The sequence below is a fragment of the Brassica napus genome, chromosome C9 (assembly GCF_020379485.1).
Source record: "Brassica napus cultivar Da-Ae chromosome C9, Da-Ae, whole genome shotgun sequence".
In the NCBI taxonomy this organism is placed as follows: domain Eukaryota; kingdom Viridiplantae; phylum Streptophyta; class Magnoliopsida; order Brassicales; family Brassicaceae; genus Brassica; species Brassica napus.
This window is the reverse complement of record NC_063452.1, coordinates 20,149,433-20,168,210: the sequence shown is the minus strand read 5'-3', so window position 1 is coordinate 20,168,210 and position 18,778 is coordinate 20,149,433. Positions and strand designations below refer to the sequence as shown.

At 28.3% G+C, this 18,778-nt stretch overlaps 1 protein-coding gene across 1 annotated transcript; it reads left to right on the top strand.

Annotated features, from left to right (window-relative positions):
- The first annotated feature begins 15,670 nt into the window (after window positions 1-15,670).
- Window positions 15,671-17,756, top strand: LOC106364330 (ethylene-responsive transcription factor ERF096). The gene has a single exon (XM_013803933.3). It carries the CDS (start codon window positions 17,062-17,064, stop codon window positions 17,458-17,460), a length of 399 nt encoding a protein of 132 aa, XP_013659387.1. The 5' UTR covers window positions 15,671-17,061; the 3' UTR covers window positions 17,461-17,756.
- Window positions 17,757-18,778: the final 1,022 nt, after the last annotated feature.

Here is an 18,778-nt window from a genome sequence, read left to right as displayed (position 1 = left end):
TTTAACAAATATATAGTGATACATACATATGTTTTTGTAAGAGAAAACAATAAGTAGCAAAGTGGTCTAGTGGTTTTAGTCTGTCTCTCTTTGTTGAAAAGGTCATGGGTTTGATACTGTAAGTGTGTTGGCGTTTTTTTCAACCTTTTTTGTCATTAATGCTGGCGAATTGACGATAATATCCCCGTCTTCTTCCCTTTAATTTTATTTCTGCAACCCTAGATCCGCCCTCAACATGTACTCTTCGCACTTCTCATCATTTTTCTTGTTTTATATACAGTTAATAACCGAAATATAGCAATTCTATCAAGAAAACGTTGATTTCTATCCCGAAAAGTAAAAAAAACTGTTTTTTCAGAGGACCGAGTTTTTAGCCGAATAACACCAAATCGACGTGGTTGCTTGTCGCCGAGCGTGTATCCGCCGTAAACTCGACCGAGTTGTCCGCGTTTTCGAACATGGCGTACAACAAGTAATGTTTTCATCTATTTTTTTTGGAAAAGATGTATATTTTTATCTTCATATATCTATCCACCTAAGGGGGGAATTTGGAAAAATACTCTGCAAATAGATTTTATTTTGAAATAACACTGTGGTTTATTTCTTTTGAAAACTACACTTTTTGTTAAGTTAAATGATTAAATTATCCTAATTAAAAATATAATTACATTAAAAACAAATTTTTGTCAGCTTTTCTTTCATTTCGGTGAAAAAAAATTCAAAGAGAAGAATACAAGTAAAATAAAAGTCCAACTCCAACTCATTACAAACTCAGTAAATGAGAACTCAACATAAAAACTAATCCTATGTTTATGGGATTTTTGACATGCAAGGCCACGCGTCGTACATGCAGTGTTTCTAGACGCGCGTCCTCCCTCCTTCATTTCACTCGAGTTTCTGGAGACACGAGTGCACACACCACCGCAAGGGATGGAAGACTCAACTGCTGCTTCTTTTGCTACCACCTATCGGACAAACCTTCGGCGTAGCTCCTTCCATGGTCGTACTGTCTCGCGCTTTAAACCTTTTATCTTGCTCTCTCCACGTTTGCCTCCCACTTCAACCGCTGAAACTTGAACAGAAAATCCTTCACCCACCGGAGTTTACACATGAGGAATCTCAAGTCAAGATGAAGAAAGACCCTTTACAGGACCGTAATTATAACGCCTGCTCTTCTAATTCCTCTCCAATTAACGACTTGGGGAATCCTTCTTACCCAACCTTCTTCCATCAGAGAAGTTTCACACAACGCCATATATGGCTTAAACAAATAGTGAAGTCTGATTCTCCCAGAAAGCCGTTGAAGTGAACGGTGGAAAAGGGATCTGAATCAGAATCAAAATGGGATGTGAATAAAGCTCAAAGTGAAAAGCAGATTTATTCAATCCAAAATCAAAGATAAAGAAACCATTGAAGAACGATTCAGATTTTGGGTTGAAACACAAAACAAAAAAATCCCCAAAGCGAAGTAGTTATCTGCTACCGGAAAAACAAAAAGTCGATCTTAATAGATCGAAGTATTTAACATTAAAAACGATTTCTCATAATTACATTAAGAATTTAAGTTTAATATTTTGAAATTGTTTTAATTTAAATGACAAATAGTAAGAAAAAAGTGAAAACAATCATAGTTGAAGTCTTTAACTTTAAACACACAATTTTTTTGTGTGAACCAAAAAAATTTCAAGTAGTTTGGAACTTACCTAATTTTGATCTAGTGCTATTGTGCTTTATAAGTTTTGAATATTTCCAATGTTGAAATTTTGAACATACTAATGACTAATGCAACAATTTATGACCTCGTGAATTTTATCAATCGGTATAACCACATCGGTTGCGGTTGATAGAGTTTGCGGATACGGGTGGTCGCGGTTTTTATCGGTTTTAAGAAATTTGTACGATTGGTACTGCAGTTATAAATTGGTGTGTTTGCGGGATACTTATGACTGGTTAACCACCAAATACAACAGCGATTAAATAATAAATTAATATATTTTATATAATGATAAAAATATTAAGCATCATAATATTATAATAAATATAAAAATTATATTTTTAAAATTATATTTTTAAATTTTTTAAAATTACAGAAAATATTTTTATTTTTAAAATTTATAATATAATATATATATTTTAATATATATATTATTTCAATTTAAATTTTTTATTTTTTTTTCATTTTTGTATTTATATTGTTTTTCAAAAAAGAGAAAAAAATTGTTACCCTTCCGCAGCCGCCCGCAACCGCAAACGATAGATGAGATCAGCTTTTGAATTAAAGAGATTGTAAATGGTTTGAAACAGTTTAAAGCGGCAACAACTGTTACCAACCACAAAAACTGCGTTTGCGGATGGTAACAGAAAAACCAGTCATGCCCTTAGTGAGTAAATGTTTTTTTTATTATTGTGACAACTGACAAGTTCAGTGTGATGATAAATTTTAATATGTAAAATCTTACATAATGTATTAGGAAAGTGATAACTTTTTTTCCACAATAATTTACGTTATAAAAGATTAATAGTTTTAAATGATAAACATTGAATTTTTAAATTATTTGTCCAACTCTATATTTAAAATAAATAATTAATATATTTTACCTCAATAATTTTGAATTTTTTTTATAAGATCATATTTAACTGAAATCTGATCAAAATGTCTTTTTATATAAAGGACAAGTGTAATTTTCAAAAACAAAATGCATTTTTCAAATTTGATAACATAAATAGAGTATTTTCCTAATTATCTCATCTATCTATACTATTATTTATAAAGTGATTTTGTTGATATGTCATGTTTTCCATAATTATAGGTAGTTTGCTTGTTTTTTATATATTTTCATATTTTTCATAATTTTAGATAATTTATTTATTTGTTATGTAGAGAAATTCTCTATGATACCATTTTTTAGTTTATTTTTTTACAAAATAGACATTAGGAATGTTAATTAGGGCTTGTCCGGCCCGTTTATTTCCAGACCCGTTAACGTCCGGTCCGTTTACTATATACCTGCTAAAAGCCCTATTTAACATCCCTATTTAAAATAATTTAAACGGGTTAAACGGGCTGTCCGTTTATTTTCATTGAAACCCGTTTATTAAACGGACACAGACGGACAAACCCGACTAAGCCCGTTTACGATTTTTAAGTAAACGGGCTGTTAACGGACACAAAAATTACACTAGGCCCGTTTATGTCAATTTACAAAAAGCCCTATTTAACATCCCTAATATACATCAACGAAAAAATGACCAAAAAAGGTTTATTAACGGGAAAATATACAATTATGCCATAAGATTAATTAATCTAGACTTATCGTAGAGTTAAGGGGTGGAGTTTTGAGGGTGGAGTTTCAAATTTTTTAAAAATAAAAATAAATATAAACAAATTCAAAATAAAAGAGGTTGTTTTGGTCATTTTTCTTTTTTTTAGAGTTATTATGGTGATAAAAATTTTTAAAGGGCTATTTGAGAGAATTGCTCTGGTTAATAATTCAAATTCAAATTTTGCTTATTTGTAATATTCTTCATAATTTTAGATAGTTAATTTGTTTGTCATATTTTAAATAATTTTAATTTGTAATTTTACTTATCTGTCATATTTTAAAATAATTTTAGTTGGTAATTAAAAATCATTATTAATATAAACATGCTATAAGAAATCTGTTAGACAAAAAAAACATCTATATCCATGAATTGTTAATATAAATATTCATTGAATAATGTTTTAGTTGGCTCCTTCAAATACACACTTGAAAAGTATACAATGAAAACCATGTAGGACTATATATATAATAATTGAAACTATCATCTTATTATTGTAATAATAATATATGATAATAATATATAACTGCTTAGCACATGAAAACCAAATACGCTACAGACTTTATATTAATATACTAGGTGTTTTCTTCCACTATGTACACTAAAAAATTTTAAAATATTTTTTAACAGATTACATTTTAAAATAAAATTTTATTAATATTGTAAATTTTCTTTTTAGTATCAATATTTTAATATAAATTTGATTTAATTAAACATAAAAATTATATATAAGAATATGCATGTATATATTTGAAATTATAAACTTAGATAGATTTTTCTAGCGATTTATTTTAATTAAATATATTAAATAAATTTGTAAAAGTTGCATAATTACCAAAAATTAAAATTAAACATTATTTATAAAATTTGTAGATATATATAAAAAATAATGATTTTACGATTAAGTTTTTATAATTTTCTAAAAAAAATTGTATACATTATTGAAAATTTTATTAATAAAATTTTATAATTTAAAAATATATAATTAAATTATATTTTAAAATTTATAATGTCATATTTGAATATAGTTATTTTAATGATGATTTATGGGTTATTCTCATATTCTAAAAAAAAATTCAAAACTATAAATTGACATTAAATGTAATATATGATTTATTACCATATTTTAAAAAGTTCACAAAAAATATAAATTAACATTAAATGCAATTGTCTATGTAATATTAAGCTATAAGACATATCATCAATTTCAATAGTCATGTCATATTTGTTTTGTGAAATTGATCGTAGAAAAGACACGTGGCAAAATCATTTCGCAGATATAATCCAGGGAATACCGACTCTGACTATGTATCTTTAAGATTATACCGAATCAATCAAGGGCGAAACCACCTTATGGGAGTGGTGGCATGTGCACCCATAATTATATTGATATTCACAATTTTATCGGTGGCTGATATGGTTAAACTCTGCCTATACCCATAATATGTTGAGTTCAAATCCTTTTCATTCACTTTTTAGTTCTTATTGCCAATAATGCGCCCACTAAAATTGTCCTCTAGATTCGCCCCTGGAATCAATGTAACTATATACTATTCAGATTTCGTTTACATCACCTCAAATCAAAAGTTACACACAACACTTATAAGACTTCACACCAACAAAAATAATAACTTGCAAAAATGTTTTTTTTGAGAAGTGATTTTATTTATTTTCCACAATTTTACATAATTTTGTTTATTTACCATGTTCTTATGATTTACAATGAGGAGTCATCAGTTTAAATTTATCACATAGTTTTAACTTAAATAAATAAGTAGAAATAAGACGTTGCAGAAAAAGTAGAAATAAAGATTAGGAGAGAAATCTAAATATTTAGCTCGACCTAATCTTTAAGAACACATTTGTTATAGGATAATATACATCAATCAATTTGTAAGGCTTTAATTAGTGGAAACTTTATCATATGTAAAATACTATAAAGTGTTCTATTTTAATTTTTGTGTTTCAGTTTTCTCAAAGAAAAAATATATATACATAATAAATTGGACATCACCGTATTGATCATAACTTTATAATCTTCATAATTCTCAAACAAATAATACCAATGAACTAAGTTTCATCTGTATGTGTTGTTAGGTTAATTTCATATATTATAATTATAACATGTAATGTATCCTCAGTACATTTTTTTGTCAACGTATCCTTAGTACATATATAAATAATTAAACAAGTTTTTTCAAAAAAAAAATAATAATTAAACAAGTAGAAGTAAGATTGGAACATAATTCTAAAAATATATTTTCAAAAAAAAGATTATTTATTATGGTGTATAAAATATTCTCCTTGAATCCTTCTTTAAAATAATATTTTTATAGAATATGTGGCTTAATGTTTTATATCTATTAGTTTTTTTTTGTCGTAGTCTGACTCTGTGAACCAAGTCGGGAGATCTTGATCCATGTGAACGACGAAAAACGGTTGCTTCCTGACACTGCGTGCTAGGATATATGCTTTTGAATTTTGCGTCCTTGGTACATAGATGATCTCTGATCGGAGAAAACTTTCTTTCAAGATCTTAATATATTCCAAATAATTTGCCAAAACTGGTCATTCTTCTGGTTCCGAAACTATCTTCACCAATTGAGAATAATCTGTTGCAAACGTAACCTGAAATTGACGTAAGTTTCTCATACATTCCATTGCCCAGAGTAGCGCTTTCATCTCCGCATGAAGAGGAGAGAGACTAGTCCGAACATTCCTCGCCCCCATCAGCCCATCAAATCCTTCTAAAGTACTGAGCCAACCCTGTCCGGAGAAAATATCACTCTTTCCAGGAACCATCTGTAAAACACCATCTTCGTGGAATTGACGGTAGAGTAGTAACCTCTACGTGTGGTATTATCCTCCGTTTGTTCCATATATGTGCCTCAACCCAGAGTGTTGATTCTGTTTCTGACAATTTAAGTGTTTCCCTAGGATTAATGTCCAGATTACTAAAATTTTTATTATTCCTCCCTTTCCAAATGTACCGTAATATCCATGCAAACTGATGATCATTCATCTGTGGGAAAACTCTCCAGAAGAGATGATCCATGTTTGTGAAGAGAGAGCTTGTTGGGAAAATAGCTGGATTTGATGGTATCTTTGAGAGAGCACAAACCTGTAATGCTGGAAGACATTAAAAAAAACACGTGGTTTATCGATTCCTCATCGGCTCCGCATCTTGCACAACATACATCCCCTTGTATCCCTCGCTAATAGCTAATATATAGTTTGTTATAATAAAATAATATTATATTTAATTGCAGTTTACATGATTTTCATCTTTATCTGAATATGAATATGAAGTTCTAAGACAAAAATAATAATATATATATCCTAAAGTTTCTTCAAATAATCTGAATTTAAAGATATATTTTGATTAGAATCCTAATTTTATTATTTATTATGTATTATATTATATTTAATGTAAAAGTAAATAAACATACAAATTTCTTGAGAATATTTATGGGATCTTTTATATATTTCAGAACATTTTGAAATTAATTTACTATTGTTAATTGTGTACACAACTAAATTAGAGATATTTTTTCAAATATGATTCAAAATTTGAAGTTAAACACAAAAATGACTCATGTGTTTTTTGAAACTTTCGTTTACCATATTCACCCTAGAAGTTTGATTTATTCACGAAAATATCATTTTTTTCCGATGAGTGTTTTACTTATTCATCTTCATCTTCCTCATTTATTTACAACATTTTCATTGTCATCAAAATATCAACAATCACGAACAACTAATTTTAAGCTCTAAATGCACCTAAAGTCAAAATATACATCTTCGTATCTTCATTTTTTACAGACGTAAGCCATTTCCCTTTCACTTTATCTCTTATTTCATCCAAAAGTCTTAACTTTTTTATTTCAAAAACTATAAGCTTATTAGAGTTCCTCAAGTTTATGATTCTTCGTCAAGAACGAGTGAGTAACTTCTATTAAGAAATTATGTGTGCTTGTAAAAGCTAATCATGAATTTCACCGGATCTAAAAATGATATTTGGCTTTTTTTAGATCTGTTCCACGAAGAAGTAAGATTTATAGAGAAGACTTATAGAGAAATCTTCTGGTCAATGCATATATTATTTTTGCAATTGATTTTTTTTTTATGTTTTTAGAGAAGACTTCTCTAGAAGTCCTCTAATTTTTCTTTGTCAACAAAAAAACGAGAAGACTTCTTTTGCAATTGACCGAATTTTGTCAGAGATTTGACTTCTTTGTAAGTCTTATCATGCAGAGGGTTATAATGGTAAAACTCAATACATGTTTTTTGTTTGGTCATAGGAAGGTTGTTGTAATTTTACTAGTCTTTTGGGTTACTTTTGCATTTGATTGAATTTGAATTACATTTTTTTATTCAAAATCAAGTTTTTAGTCATTTTTGGCAATTTCCCCACTAAATTTTACCTAATAATTAATATTTGTTGATGACAGAAAATTAATATTTTTTAAAATCCCAAAATAAATTTATACTACATCTAAGTAATATAATATAAGCTTTCAAAACTTCCCATTTCTGAATTTAATATAAATATTAGATACATATCACAACTCATATATAGTTTTTTCTCTTTAAAGTTTTAATTTTAAAATTTTCAGATTTATAAGATGCATGTGTTAAGATGATTAATATAATATTATAAAATTTAATGTTATTTTTACATTACTAATCAATCAAAACTTATTTATTGATTTTTATCAACAAATTTAATTTATCGAAACTATTATAAATTTATATATAAAATTTACTTACGAAAAATAATATTTAAATGGTATTATCCCGCGATATCATTGGAAATCATCTGGTTTATATTTTTTCTTGCTATTGCTATCACACCCACACTCAAAAGAACAAAACCTATCAACTATTTCTATTTATCCAATAATGTATATTAGAAAATATCAAAATTTATAACCAGTGGCAGAGGCAGAATAAAATTTTACATGGTCATAATTAAATTATTACAGATAAAAAAATGTGCATAAGACTTGAACTCAGAGCATAGAGGTCAATAAAGAGAATTTAAACATCTCACCACAACAATTACATAGAAACTAAGCCTAAAATTTATAACTTATATATTTCACATGGGTGAACTGACCATGACTAAACAATATCTAAAAAAACAGATGTGCTGGTTTGGGATGAAGTAGAAGTGTTAAAGAGCAATACTATTAAAAAAACCACAACTTGTACATAACTTTGGTCTAATGTATAATATTATCAAATTTATACCCTTATATTAGCTTTATATTCTAATATATCGCTTAATATTTTTATTTATGTTAATTATTATCAACAAAAAAAAATCTATCACTCTATCTTTGAAAGTATTATATATTTTTAAAAGATACAAAATAACATGCATAACTATTTTAGATTTTATTTATGTTTTGTTTTAAAATAAAATACAATTAATTAAAATATAAAACATCAATTTTCAAATACAGAATAAAATCTAAAATGTCACTTTTAAAAATCTAGAGGAAATAAGAAGGGGTTCTTTCAAAAATGACTCAAAATTTCAAACCAAACACAAAAATAACTTATGTTTTTTTTTTTGAAACTTTGTTTTGTCCTACTCACACTAAAAGTTCTAGTTATTCAAGAAAATGCTATTACTTTTTTTTTTTTTTTTTCTGGAAATAAGGCTTTTACATTACCATCCTCATCTTCACCAAATATTTACAACTTTGCCATTGGCATCAATACTTCAACCACCATGAACTACCAAATTAAGAGTATTAATGCCATAAAGTTCCGATTTTTTCTCATCCTTTCTCATTTCCTTTCAACACAAACCACATATCTTACACTTTCTCTCAAAATTCATCAAAAAAACTGAAGATTTTGATTACAAATTATGTAAGGTTCATAAGCTCACGATTGTTGGTGATTAACGAGTAGGTAGCCGTTGTGGTGAAGTTCTGGGTGATTGGAGAAACCACGCAAATCATCTCACGAGTTCAAGGTATGAAATCGCGAACTACATTTTATTTTTAGAAGTCTTCTGGTCAATGCATGAGTTAGTTTTACAATTGACTTTTTGTGTGTTTTTCAATAGAATACTTCCCTAGAAGTCTTCTAACTTTCCTTTGCAAACAAAAAATTTCGAAATTCTCAGAGAAGACTTCTCGGATAAACATGATACTTTTAAATTTGACCGAGGTTGGTCAAAATTTTGACTTTTTGTAGAAGACTTCTAAGGAAGTCTCCCTGGAGAAAACTTCTACAGGAGTCTTCTGAAAGTCTTCCCTAAGTCTTCTCAATGCCGGAAGATGTTTGCGTGGATTACTTTTGCAATTGAAAAATAATAGTAAAACATTTAATATCAATGAGAAGTCTTCTCGAGTTTAATTATGGGTTTTGGTCAAACCTTTGCCTGCGAGAGATGACTTCTAGAGAAATCATCCGACGGAAGACTTCTAAAGAAGTATTCTCTCGAAAAGTCAAATATATTCAATTGGAGAAGTAACCCAGCAGACTTCTTGCGACGTTGAAAAGACTTCCGGGAGACTTAGAGAAGACTTCTTTTGAAGTATTCTCCAGGTAGACTTCCCTAGAAATCTTCTACAAAAGTCAAAATTCTGACTAACTTCGGTCAAATTCAAAAGTAACATGTTTATCCGAGAAGATTTCTAAATAAGCCTTCTCTGGGAATTTCGAAAAAATTCAATTTCAAAAGTAAGCCAATATTTACAAAGGAAGACTTTCGAAGATGTCTTCTGTAGAGTAGACTTCTTAAGAAGTTTTCCTTCGTAAATTTGTAATTGCAAAAATGACCTAAATTGAAGACTTCTTTTGAAGTCTACACAGAGTAGACTTCTTTTGAAGTCTTTCGTGGATGACTTCAAAAGAAGTCTTCTACGTAAATTTTTATTAAACTTCAAATTTATCCAAAATTAAAATAAAATTTTAATATCTTCTTGCTAATTCATGTTTATTATTCAATATTGGGACTACTGAGTCGAATTTATAACTTAATTGGTGATAATTATGAAGTTACAAACATTGATGTTTAATAATGTTTCTAGCTAAACGGAGAAGTCTTCTATAAGTCTTCCTCATAGAAGACTTGTAGAAGACTTCATATGAAGTATTCTCTGATGATTTTATTTTATTAAGTTGATGTTCTGTGTTTGTGTTGTCTTCCTCTTAAGATACAATTTTTAACTTCCATGAGATTTAAAATTTCAACTTTCACTTAAAATTCAATTTTGATCTTTTGTGAATTTGACTAAGGTTTCTTGAGAAGTCTTCTCTCTTAATTTTAGCAAATTTTAATAAGTTTTTGTGTTGTTGTGTTTTGTTATGTGTGGATAGAATGATTAAAATATTTTTTGCTATGTTGCATCAATAACTTTAATGAAGTCAAGTAATTTTGGCAAAACATGAACATATTTACCATTCTTTTGATTAACATCTCTTAAGGTTTACAAAATAATTTACAACTAAAATATTACACATACAAATCATAAAAAGACCATAAACAAAATTATTACACAGCTAGATATTATTCCTCAACATAGATAAGTTTGGACTCCATTACACATCATCTCTTTGTATCACTTTGGGCAGAAGACTTTGGAAGACTTTCTGAAGACTTCGTGGGAAGTCTTCTAGCAGAAAAACATTAGAAGATTTCCCAAGAAGTCTTCCGAGAGTTTTCCAAGAGTCTTCCAAGAATTATCCCAGAAGTCTTCCAAAATCAGTCTCAGATCTGAAAAACCTGCATATTCAAAAGCATTCAAATGACTTCAAAATAGAGAATACTTCAAAAATAAATTTTAAGATAACAATCACATTGGGTTGGATCTATAATTTTTTAGAATCTAATATATAAAACACACAAAATACATATCCAAAATTTAGACCACTTTAGGCAGAAGATTTCAGAAGACTTCCTGAAGACTTCGTGAGAAGTCTTCTAGCATAAAATGCACTAGAAGACTTTCTAAGAAGGCTTCTAAGAAGTCTTCCGAGAGTTTTCTGAGAAGTCTTTCAAAGTCTCTTAGATCTGGAAAAACCTGCAAATTCAAAAACATTCAAATGGCTTCAAAAGAGAGAAAAACTTCAAAAATGAAAATTGTATTCTTACAAAATAAACAAAACAGTCACACTATGTTGAATCTATAGCTTTTTAGAATCTAACATATAAACACACACACATAAATTCATATCTAAAATTTAGAGATCTACCTTTGAAATAGTAAAAGATGAGAATCATGTAATGAAAAACCTGCAAAATGAAGATAAATTAGTGAGAAGACATAAGAAAAAGTGAGAAATGAATATAAAATTTGGTGTTTTGATGTTCAAAGAGATTAGAGAGAGGTTGGAGAGTTTTAGAGTGGGAAAGATTACATTTTTGTTACAGTCATTTGAGTGGAAGATGGAAAATGTGTAAATTTTCTTTATATATGGAGACAAAAATTCCAATTAGGTTAAATATTTTTGACCCAGAAGACTTCTGGAAGACTCATGGAAGACTTATGTAAGACTCATTGAAGACTTATGGAAGACTTTGATTTATGCGGGAAACCTAAATTATTCCAAAATTTAGGCGGGAACCCTAAATTTTTCTTAAATTTAGGCGGAATGTGACAGAAGACTTCTTTTTAAGTTTTCTGTGAGTCTTCTAGACTCTAAAATCAAATAAATATGCAAAAAACCTTTTTAAACTTAAAAAAAACTTAGAAAGTCTTTAAATCAAATTATTAGATAGTTACTAAAAATATATAGGTCAATTTGAAAAAGGAAAAAAATGAAGATAAAATTTCAAATCCGTCCCTAAAGATACCATCAATACTATAACATATGTTACCAAACTCTAAACCAATGACTCATGAACCAATCTACATTCACTCATCTATGTTGAAAATAATTCAATTTCAGATAAACTAAATTTACATCATTGAAAAATGTTTATTATTACATGATTTCAAATATTAACCCATGAAAATATTTTTAAGATCTAATTCATGAGAAGATTTTCTCTGGAAGACTTCTGGAAGACTTATGGACGACTTTGATTTAGGCGGAAAACCTAAATTATTCCAAAATTTAGGCGGAGACCATAAATTCTACTAAAATTTAGGCGGGATGTGTCTGAAAACTTCTTTTTAAGTCTTTTGTGAGTTTTCGAGACCCTTAAATCAATTAACGATGCAAAAAAAAACACTTTTTTAAACTTAAAAAAAAAACTTAGAAAGTGTTTAAATCAAGTTATTAGATAGTTACTAAACATATATGAGTCAATTTGAAAAAGAAAAAAAATGAAGGTAAGATTTCAGAATCTAACCCTAAAGATACATACAATACGATAACATATGTTACCAAACTCTAAACCAATGACTCATGAGCTAATATACATTCACTCATCTATGTTGAAAATAATTCAATTTCAGATGAACTAAATTTACATAATTGAGAAATGTTTATTATTACATGATTTCAATTTTTTACCCATCAAAATATTATTTATAAAATTATTTTTAAGATCTACTGAACGAGAAAACTTACAAAGAAGTAATCGTTGAGAAGACTTATAAAGAAGTCTTCTCTAACGGAAGGTTATAATGGTAAAATTGAATACATATTTTTTGTTTGTTCATAAGTGGGCTGTTGTATTTTCACTAGACTTTTGGGTTACTTTTGCATTTGATTGAATTTTGTGTACACTTTTGTATTCAAAATCAAGTTTTGAGTCATTTTTGGTAAATCCTTCGGATAAGAATTATGTATATGCAACTAGATATATGTCATTTTGATATTACCATATTTATCAATGATAATAAAACTATAAATAATATATGTATATATATTACTTTTATAAATAAATTGGTCTAAACTTATTTTATTAGAAAAAATAAAGAAATGGAAAAGATTAAACCATATTTTAAAAAGATTTGTATTTTGTTTAGAAATGAATTCTTATTTTTTAGCTATATGTAATTAATAAAGAGAAGAAGAACTCATAGGAGTGATGGGTTAAAGCTATGAGTGATGTACACAGTCTTATTTCTTTCTAGTGCACTAAAATCAAATCAATCAAGCTAGGTATGGTCTATGCTCGTTACTTGGTATGTACTCGTTACTTGGTTCGTATATTTGACTCGTAAAATCGAGTACTTATCTTGACCAAGTCGAATATTAAATCCTTTATTTCAATTAATTTTAAGTACAAGTTAAGTATCAAGTATTAAAATAAAAGTAACTACTTAATGTTGTCCGTTTGTTACCCGTGGCTTGCTACCCATTTTTACTTTTGTACAAAAAAAAATTAAACTGTAACAAAATAACTCGTATAATGAATATGGTATATTTATAGAAACATTTTATAGTTTATTTTATATTCGATGTGGATGAAATTGTTTTCTCATTTTCTCTTAATGTCATTTGATAGTGACTTAAGAAATATTAAAAGTAAATATTAATACATCTCAATCTACATTATATATATAGAAAGTATATGTATAGATATAAATTTGAAATTTAAAATAAAAGTAGCTACTGCTTAGAATGTTTTAAATTTCAATATATTTCTAATATATATAGAATAGATATTAAATTTTATTAAAATGAATATGAAATGGTATCAACTTAGAATGTTTTAAGCAATTTCTCATTATCAAATATTGATTTGTATACATATTAATACATCTCAATCTACATTATTAAATAGAGTAATTGAGTGAGAAATAGAATATAGTCCTATTGAATGTAAATTATAGGGTAAAATACAATTCAAATTACATAGTTAGACCATCTTCAATAGGACTATATTTTACCCTATAATTTACACTAAAATAGAATAATTCTATTATATTGTAACTTTGGTTTCAATAGTGTTACTTTATAATAGTGTTACTTTATTACAGAGTGAAATATAGATAAATGTCATATTTTACTCTATATTTGGAGGGAAAAATGATATTGTTCTATATTTCACTCTAAAGGCATCTCCAATGTGATTCTATTTTTTTCTCTATAATTTACATTAAAATAGAGTAATTCTATTATAGTGTAATTTTTGCTCCAATGGCGTTACCCTATAATAGAGTTACTCTATTTTAGTGTAAATTATAGAGAAAAAGATAGAATCACATTGGAGATGCTTTTAGAGTGAAATATAGAGGAATGTAGAAAAGTGACATTCATCTATATTTCACTCTATAATATATTAACTCTATAATATATTAACTCTATTATAGAGTAACACTATAATATAATTATTCTATTTTAATGTAAATTATGGAAAAAAATATAGAGTCGCATTGGGGATGGCCTGCTCTTAGTAAACTGTATTTAATTTGCATTTGTTTTGTGATTCCATTCAAAGCTTTAGGAGGTCGGCTATATACGTTTACCGAAAAAGACATAAATTTCCTCAAATTTTAAATAATTTAATTTTTAACTCGCCAATTGGAGTAAGCGGGACCAACGTCGGCTAGATTCTCGTTGTGATTATTAAAGATCCTTTAATAAATTTGGTTCGTGAATGAAGACTGCAAAAGAGTTGCACGGTCTATGTTGGTAACCCCAATCTCAACATATCACTCCACATTAACCAAAAGAGATTCTGATTCTTGTTCATTATCATCCACACAATGTTTATTTATTATTTTTTTGTACTATTAATTTACAAACAAAATGTTTTTTTTGTTTCTTCTGGTTTTTAGATTCATCTCCCCTTATCATGCTCGAGAAACGGCATTCTGTCATTTCACTACACCATTGCCTTATGCATTTTTTTTGTAAGAATTATGTGTGTTATATGGTAGTCTTCCCGTTTATAAAATACTCCTATATTTTTTGAAATTTTAAACATATTAAGAGAACAATTAATGATCAATCATAAATGTACAATTTTAAAACAATTAAACAATTGCATATGTCTCTTAACCGATAACAATTCAAAAATATAAGTTTTACCAATAACCTTTTGATATCTGAAATTTTAATTATTACTCTCTCCGTTTTTTTTTATATAAGTCGTTTTAGAACTGTGCACATAGATTGAGAATTCATTAATTTTATATATTTTCTGAACAAATACATCATTAGTTATTTATCTAACCACAAATCAACCAATAATAAAATAGAAGGTATATTATATCATTGTTTATATAATATTAAGTGTTAATAAATTTTAAATAGAAAATCAAAATATTATATAATTTAAAACATAAAAATTTCTTTAAAACGACTTATATTAAAAACAGATGGAATGATTAGTAAAGTACTATACATCAGAAACCTAAACAAATATCTTTAAAAAGTAAGAAAATTCATCATATGGAAATGGAGGAAGTATAGCACCAGAAACTTTAAACACAAAACGAAATGAAAATTAAATAATTATTTCAGTAGAAATTCTTATAAAATAATATGTTAAATAATTAAAATACTTTAGCATGCATCATTTGCATTGGTCTCGATTATCTGAAGCAATCTTTAAATTTGGTTGTAGCATATAATTTCTAATCGATTATCCGAAGTAATTTTCAAATTTGGTTGTAGCATATAATTTCTAAATTAAGTGCCAATGTTACTCGGATCAATTTTTTGTTTAACTTTTAAATTTCAAACCAAATTTTAGTTTTTGACAGAAAATTATAAGAAAACAAGAAAACAGAAAATCGAAATCTACACAAGAAAAACTATAACAATAACTAGCGAGATAAAAATATCACTAAAAATTAGTGGTGGGTTTGCGGGTCAACAAAACCGTCAAAACCATAATCATTGTATCTTTATTAATTATGAAATTGTATACTGTCATAGTAGCGTTTTAAATGATTAGAAGTCATTTTGTAAATGATAATAAATCGCTTTTTTGTATACAAATTTTGGAAGTTAGTTTTTATAAATCGCTTTTTTTGTATACAAATTTTGGAAGTTAGTTTTGATTTTGGCATGAGTGTTTTTTAATTTAAAACTCAAAGTTTCTAGAAGATTTTAGTTTTCTTGTTGCAAAGGACATGAAATCTCAATCCACGTCTCGGACGCCGAAGCAGCCGAGCAATATGCGCCTTTCCATTTACTTTTTTTGTTATATGGGTAATTGTGTTTGTTTTAGAAAATAAAACCAGCTTTAATTTGTTAAAAGTTCGATTTAGAAACCCTTTTACAAAAATTTTAGTATTCTGGTCCATATATGAAACTTTTAAATCCAGCTTTTGCTTAGTCAACACACGTGCGGACAATCAAAGTCAAACATATTCTCCAACCTTGCGTTGCCTGTGAGCCCACCACGACCTATAGTTTCTCTTTATTTTTTCTTTATTCACTTGGAAGTTGAAACATATATTTTTTTTGTAAGAAAATGCATGTTATCACCCAAGGAAGCACATATTTTACAAACATATGCTGTGTTTTACCGTTCCACATGACTATAAATCCATCTTTTCAAAAAAAAAAACATGACTATAAATCCAGAAGCTTAGAAATTCTTTATACTTTAAATAATAGTATTTAAAAGATGAAATTTCAATGCCTAAGAAAATTCTTAGTATATATGTAGAAGCCCGAATATTAGGTCTTAGTTAGGACCCACATTTGTTTCCCCGCCTATAAATTTCTCAAATCAAATCCCGTCAAACACATGCAGCAGAAAAAAAATACACAACCACGTATTCGAGTTAACACATACGCAAGAAAAAAAATCCTTGTTTATTGTTCAATATTATAAACTCTCTACACAGACACACACACATATTTATGGAACAAGGAGGTCGTGGTAGCGGTGCAGGTGAGCAAGGAAAGTACCGGGGAGTTCGAAGACGGCCTTGGGGAAAATACGCGGCGGAGATACGCGACTCGAGGAAGCATGGTGAACGTGTATGGCTCGGAACGTTTGATACTGCGGAGGAAGCAGCCAGAGCTTATGATCAAGCAGCCTACTCCATGAGAGGCCAAGCCGCGATTTTAAATTTCCCTCATGAGTATAACATGGGTAGTGGTGGTTCGGCCACGGTGGCTGGATCTTCGTCCTCCTCCGCTTCTTCTTCTAGGCAAGTTTTTGAATTTGAGTATTTGGATGACAGTGTTTTGGAGGAACTTCTCGAGGATCGAGAGAATCCCAGCAAGAACAACATTAACAAGGGAAAGAAGAAGTGACAAGTGAAATGTTATTGTTCATCACTTATCACAAAATCAACAAAGTTTATGAGATAATTAGTATATACAAATAAACTACATGCAATATATGACCATGTTTGGAGCATTAGGAACCACTATGTTTTTCGAATGAAAGCGACCGATTGGTGGTGTCCTATTTTACTTTTCTGGAATATGTGAAATGATTTGAAAAGCATGTCAAACTATACAAAGACATCTTCTGATGATTGTTCAGAATGCAAACTTTATGATCTTATATCGCTCAGATCGTGATCGTGATGATAAATAAAGTAGTATAGCAATTACTATTGTTTTTTTTTTGGAGAATAAGTCTTTTTTTTGTCGACAACATTACAGATTCATATTGACTCTGTAAACCATACCGGGAGATATAGATCCATGTGAACGACGAAAGACGTTTGTTTCCTGACACTGCGTGCTAGGTTATCCGCTTTTGTATTTTGCGTTCTTGGTACATGTATAATCTCTGATCGTGTGAAGCACTTTTTTCAGACTCTTGATATCTTCCAAATAACTTGCAAAAGCTGGCCACTCTTCTGGTTCCGAAACCATCATCACCAATAAGTCTTCATCTGATTGTTTATGTATGAAATTTAAATAAATATTGATATATGAATTTGCACATGTTCTAAATACAGTATAACCTCTTTAAATTAATATTCTATAAATTAATATACACTAAAAATCTCTATAAAATAATATAATTTTATAGTCCCAAAGAGTTTTTGGTTCAACTAGTATATCGATAAATTAATATCTCTATAAATTAATAAAAAAATTATAGTTTTGGTGTAGTCTCAACATTATTAATTTATAGAAGTTTCATTATATGTGTACTGATCGGGACCAAAGACCTGTGTTGATGTATGAATTGGCCGATTTCCCTAGAATTTGCTATTGTTATTCCTTTTAGTAACATACTAGGTTCTGGTCCGCGCTATACGAGATTAAATTTTAAAATTTTGGTATTTTTTTGGAAACTATTTCAATATTTTTTTTTGGAAATGGAGATTAAATTTTAAAATTTTGGTGTTTCAATCGATTAGAGGTGGAAACTATTATAATTTAATATTAAAATTATTTTTAAGTTGATAAATAAAAAAAAAATTATGAAAGAGTGATGTTTTAATTAAGAATTTTTTTAGTTTTCTACTTTTCTTTGTTATTAGTTTCTATTTACAACAATCTTTAAAAATTGTTACATTGTTTTCATATATTATGTTTTCTAAAAACATCACATTAGTAGTAGTATATTTTAAAAGTGTAACAGATGAACTGTACCATTTTTTGATTCAAA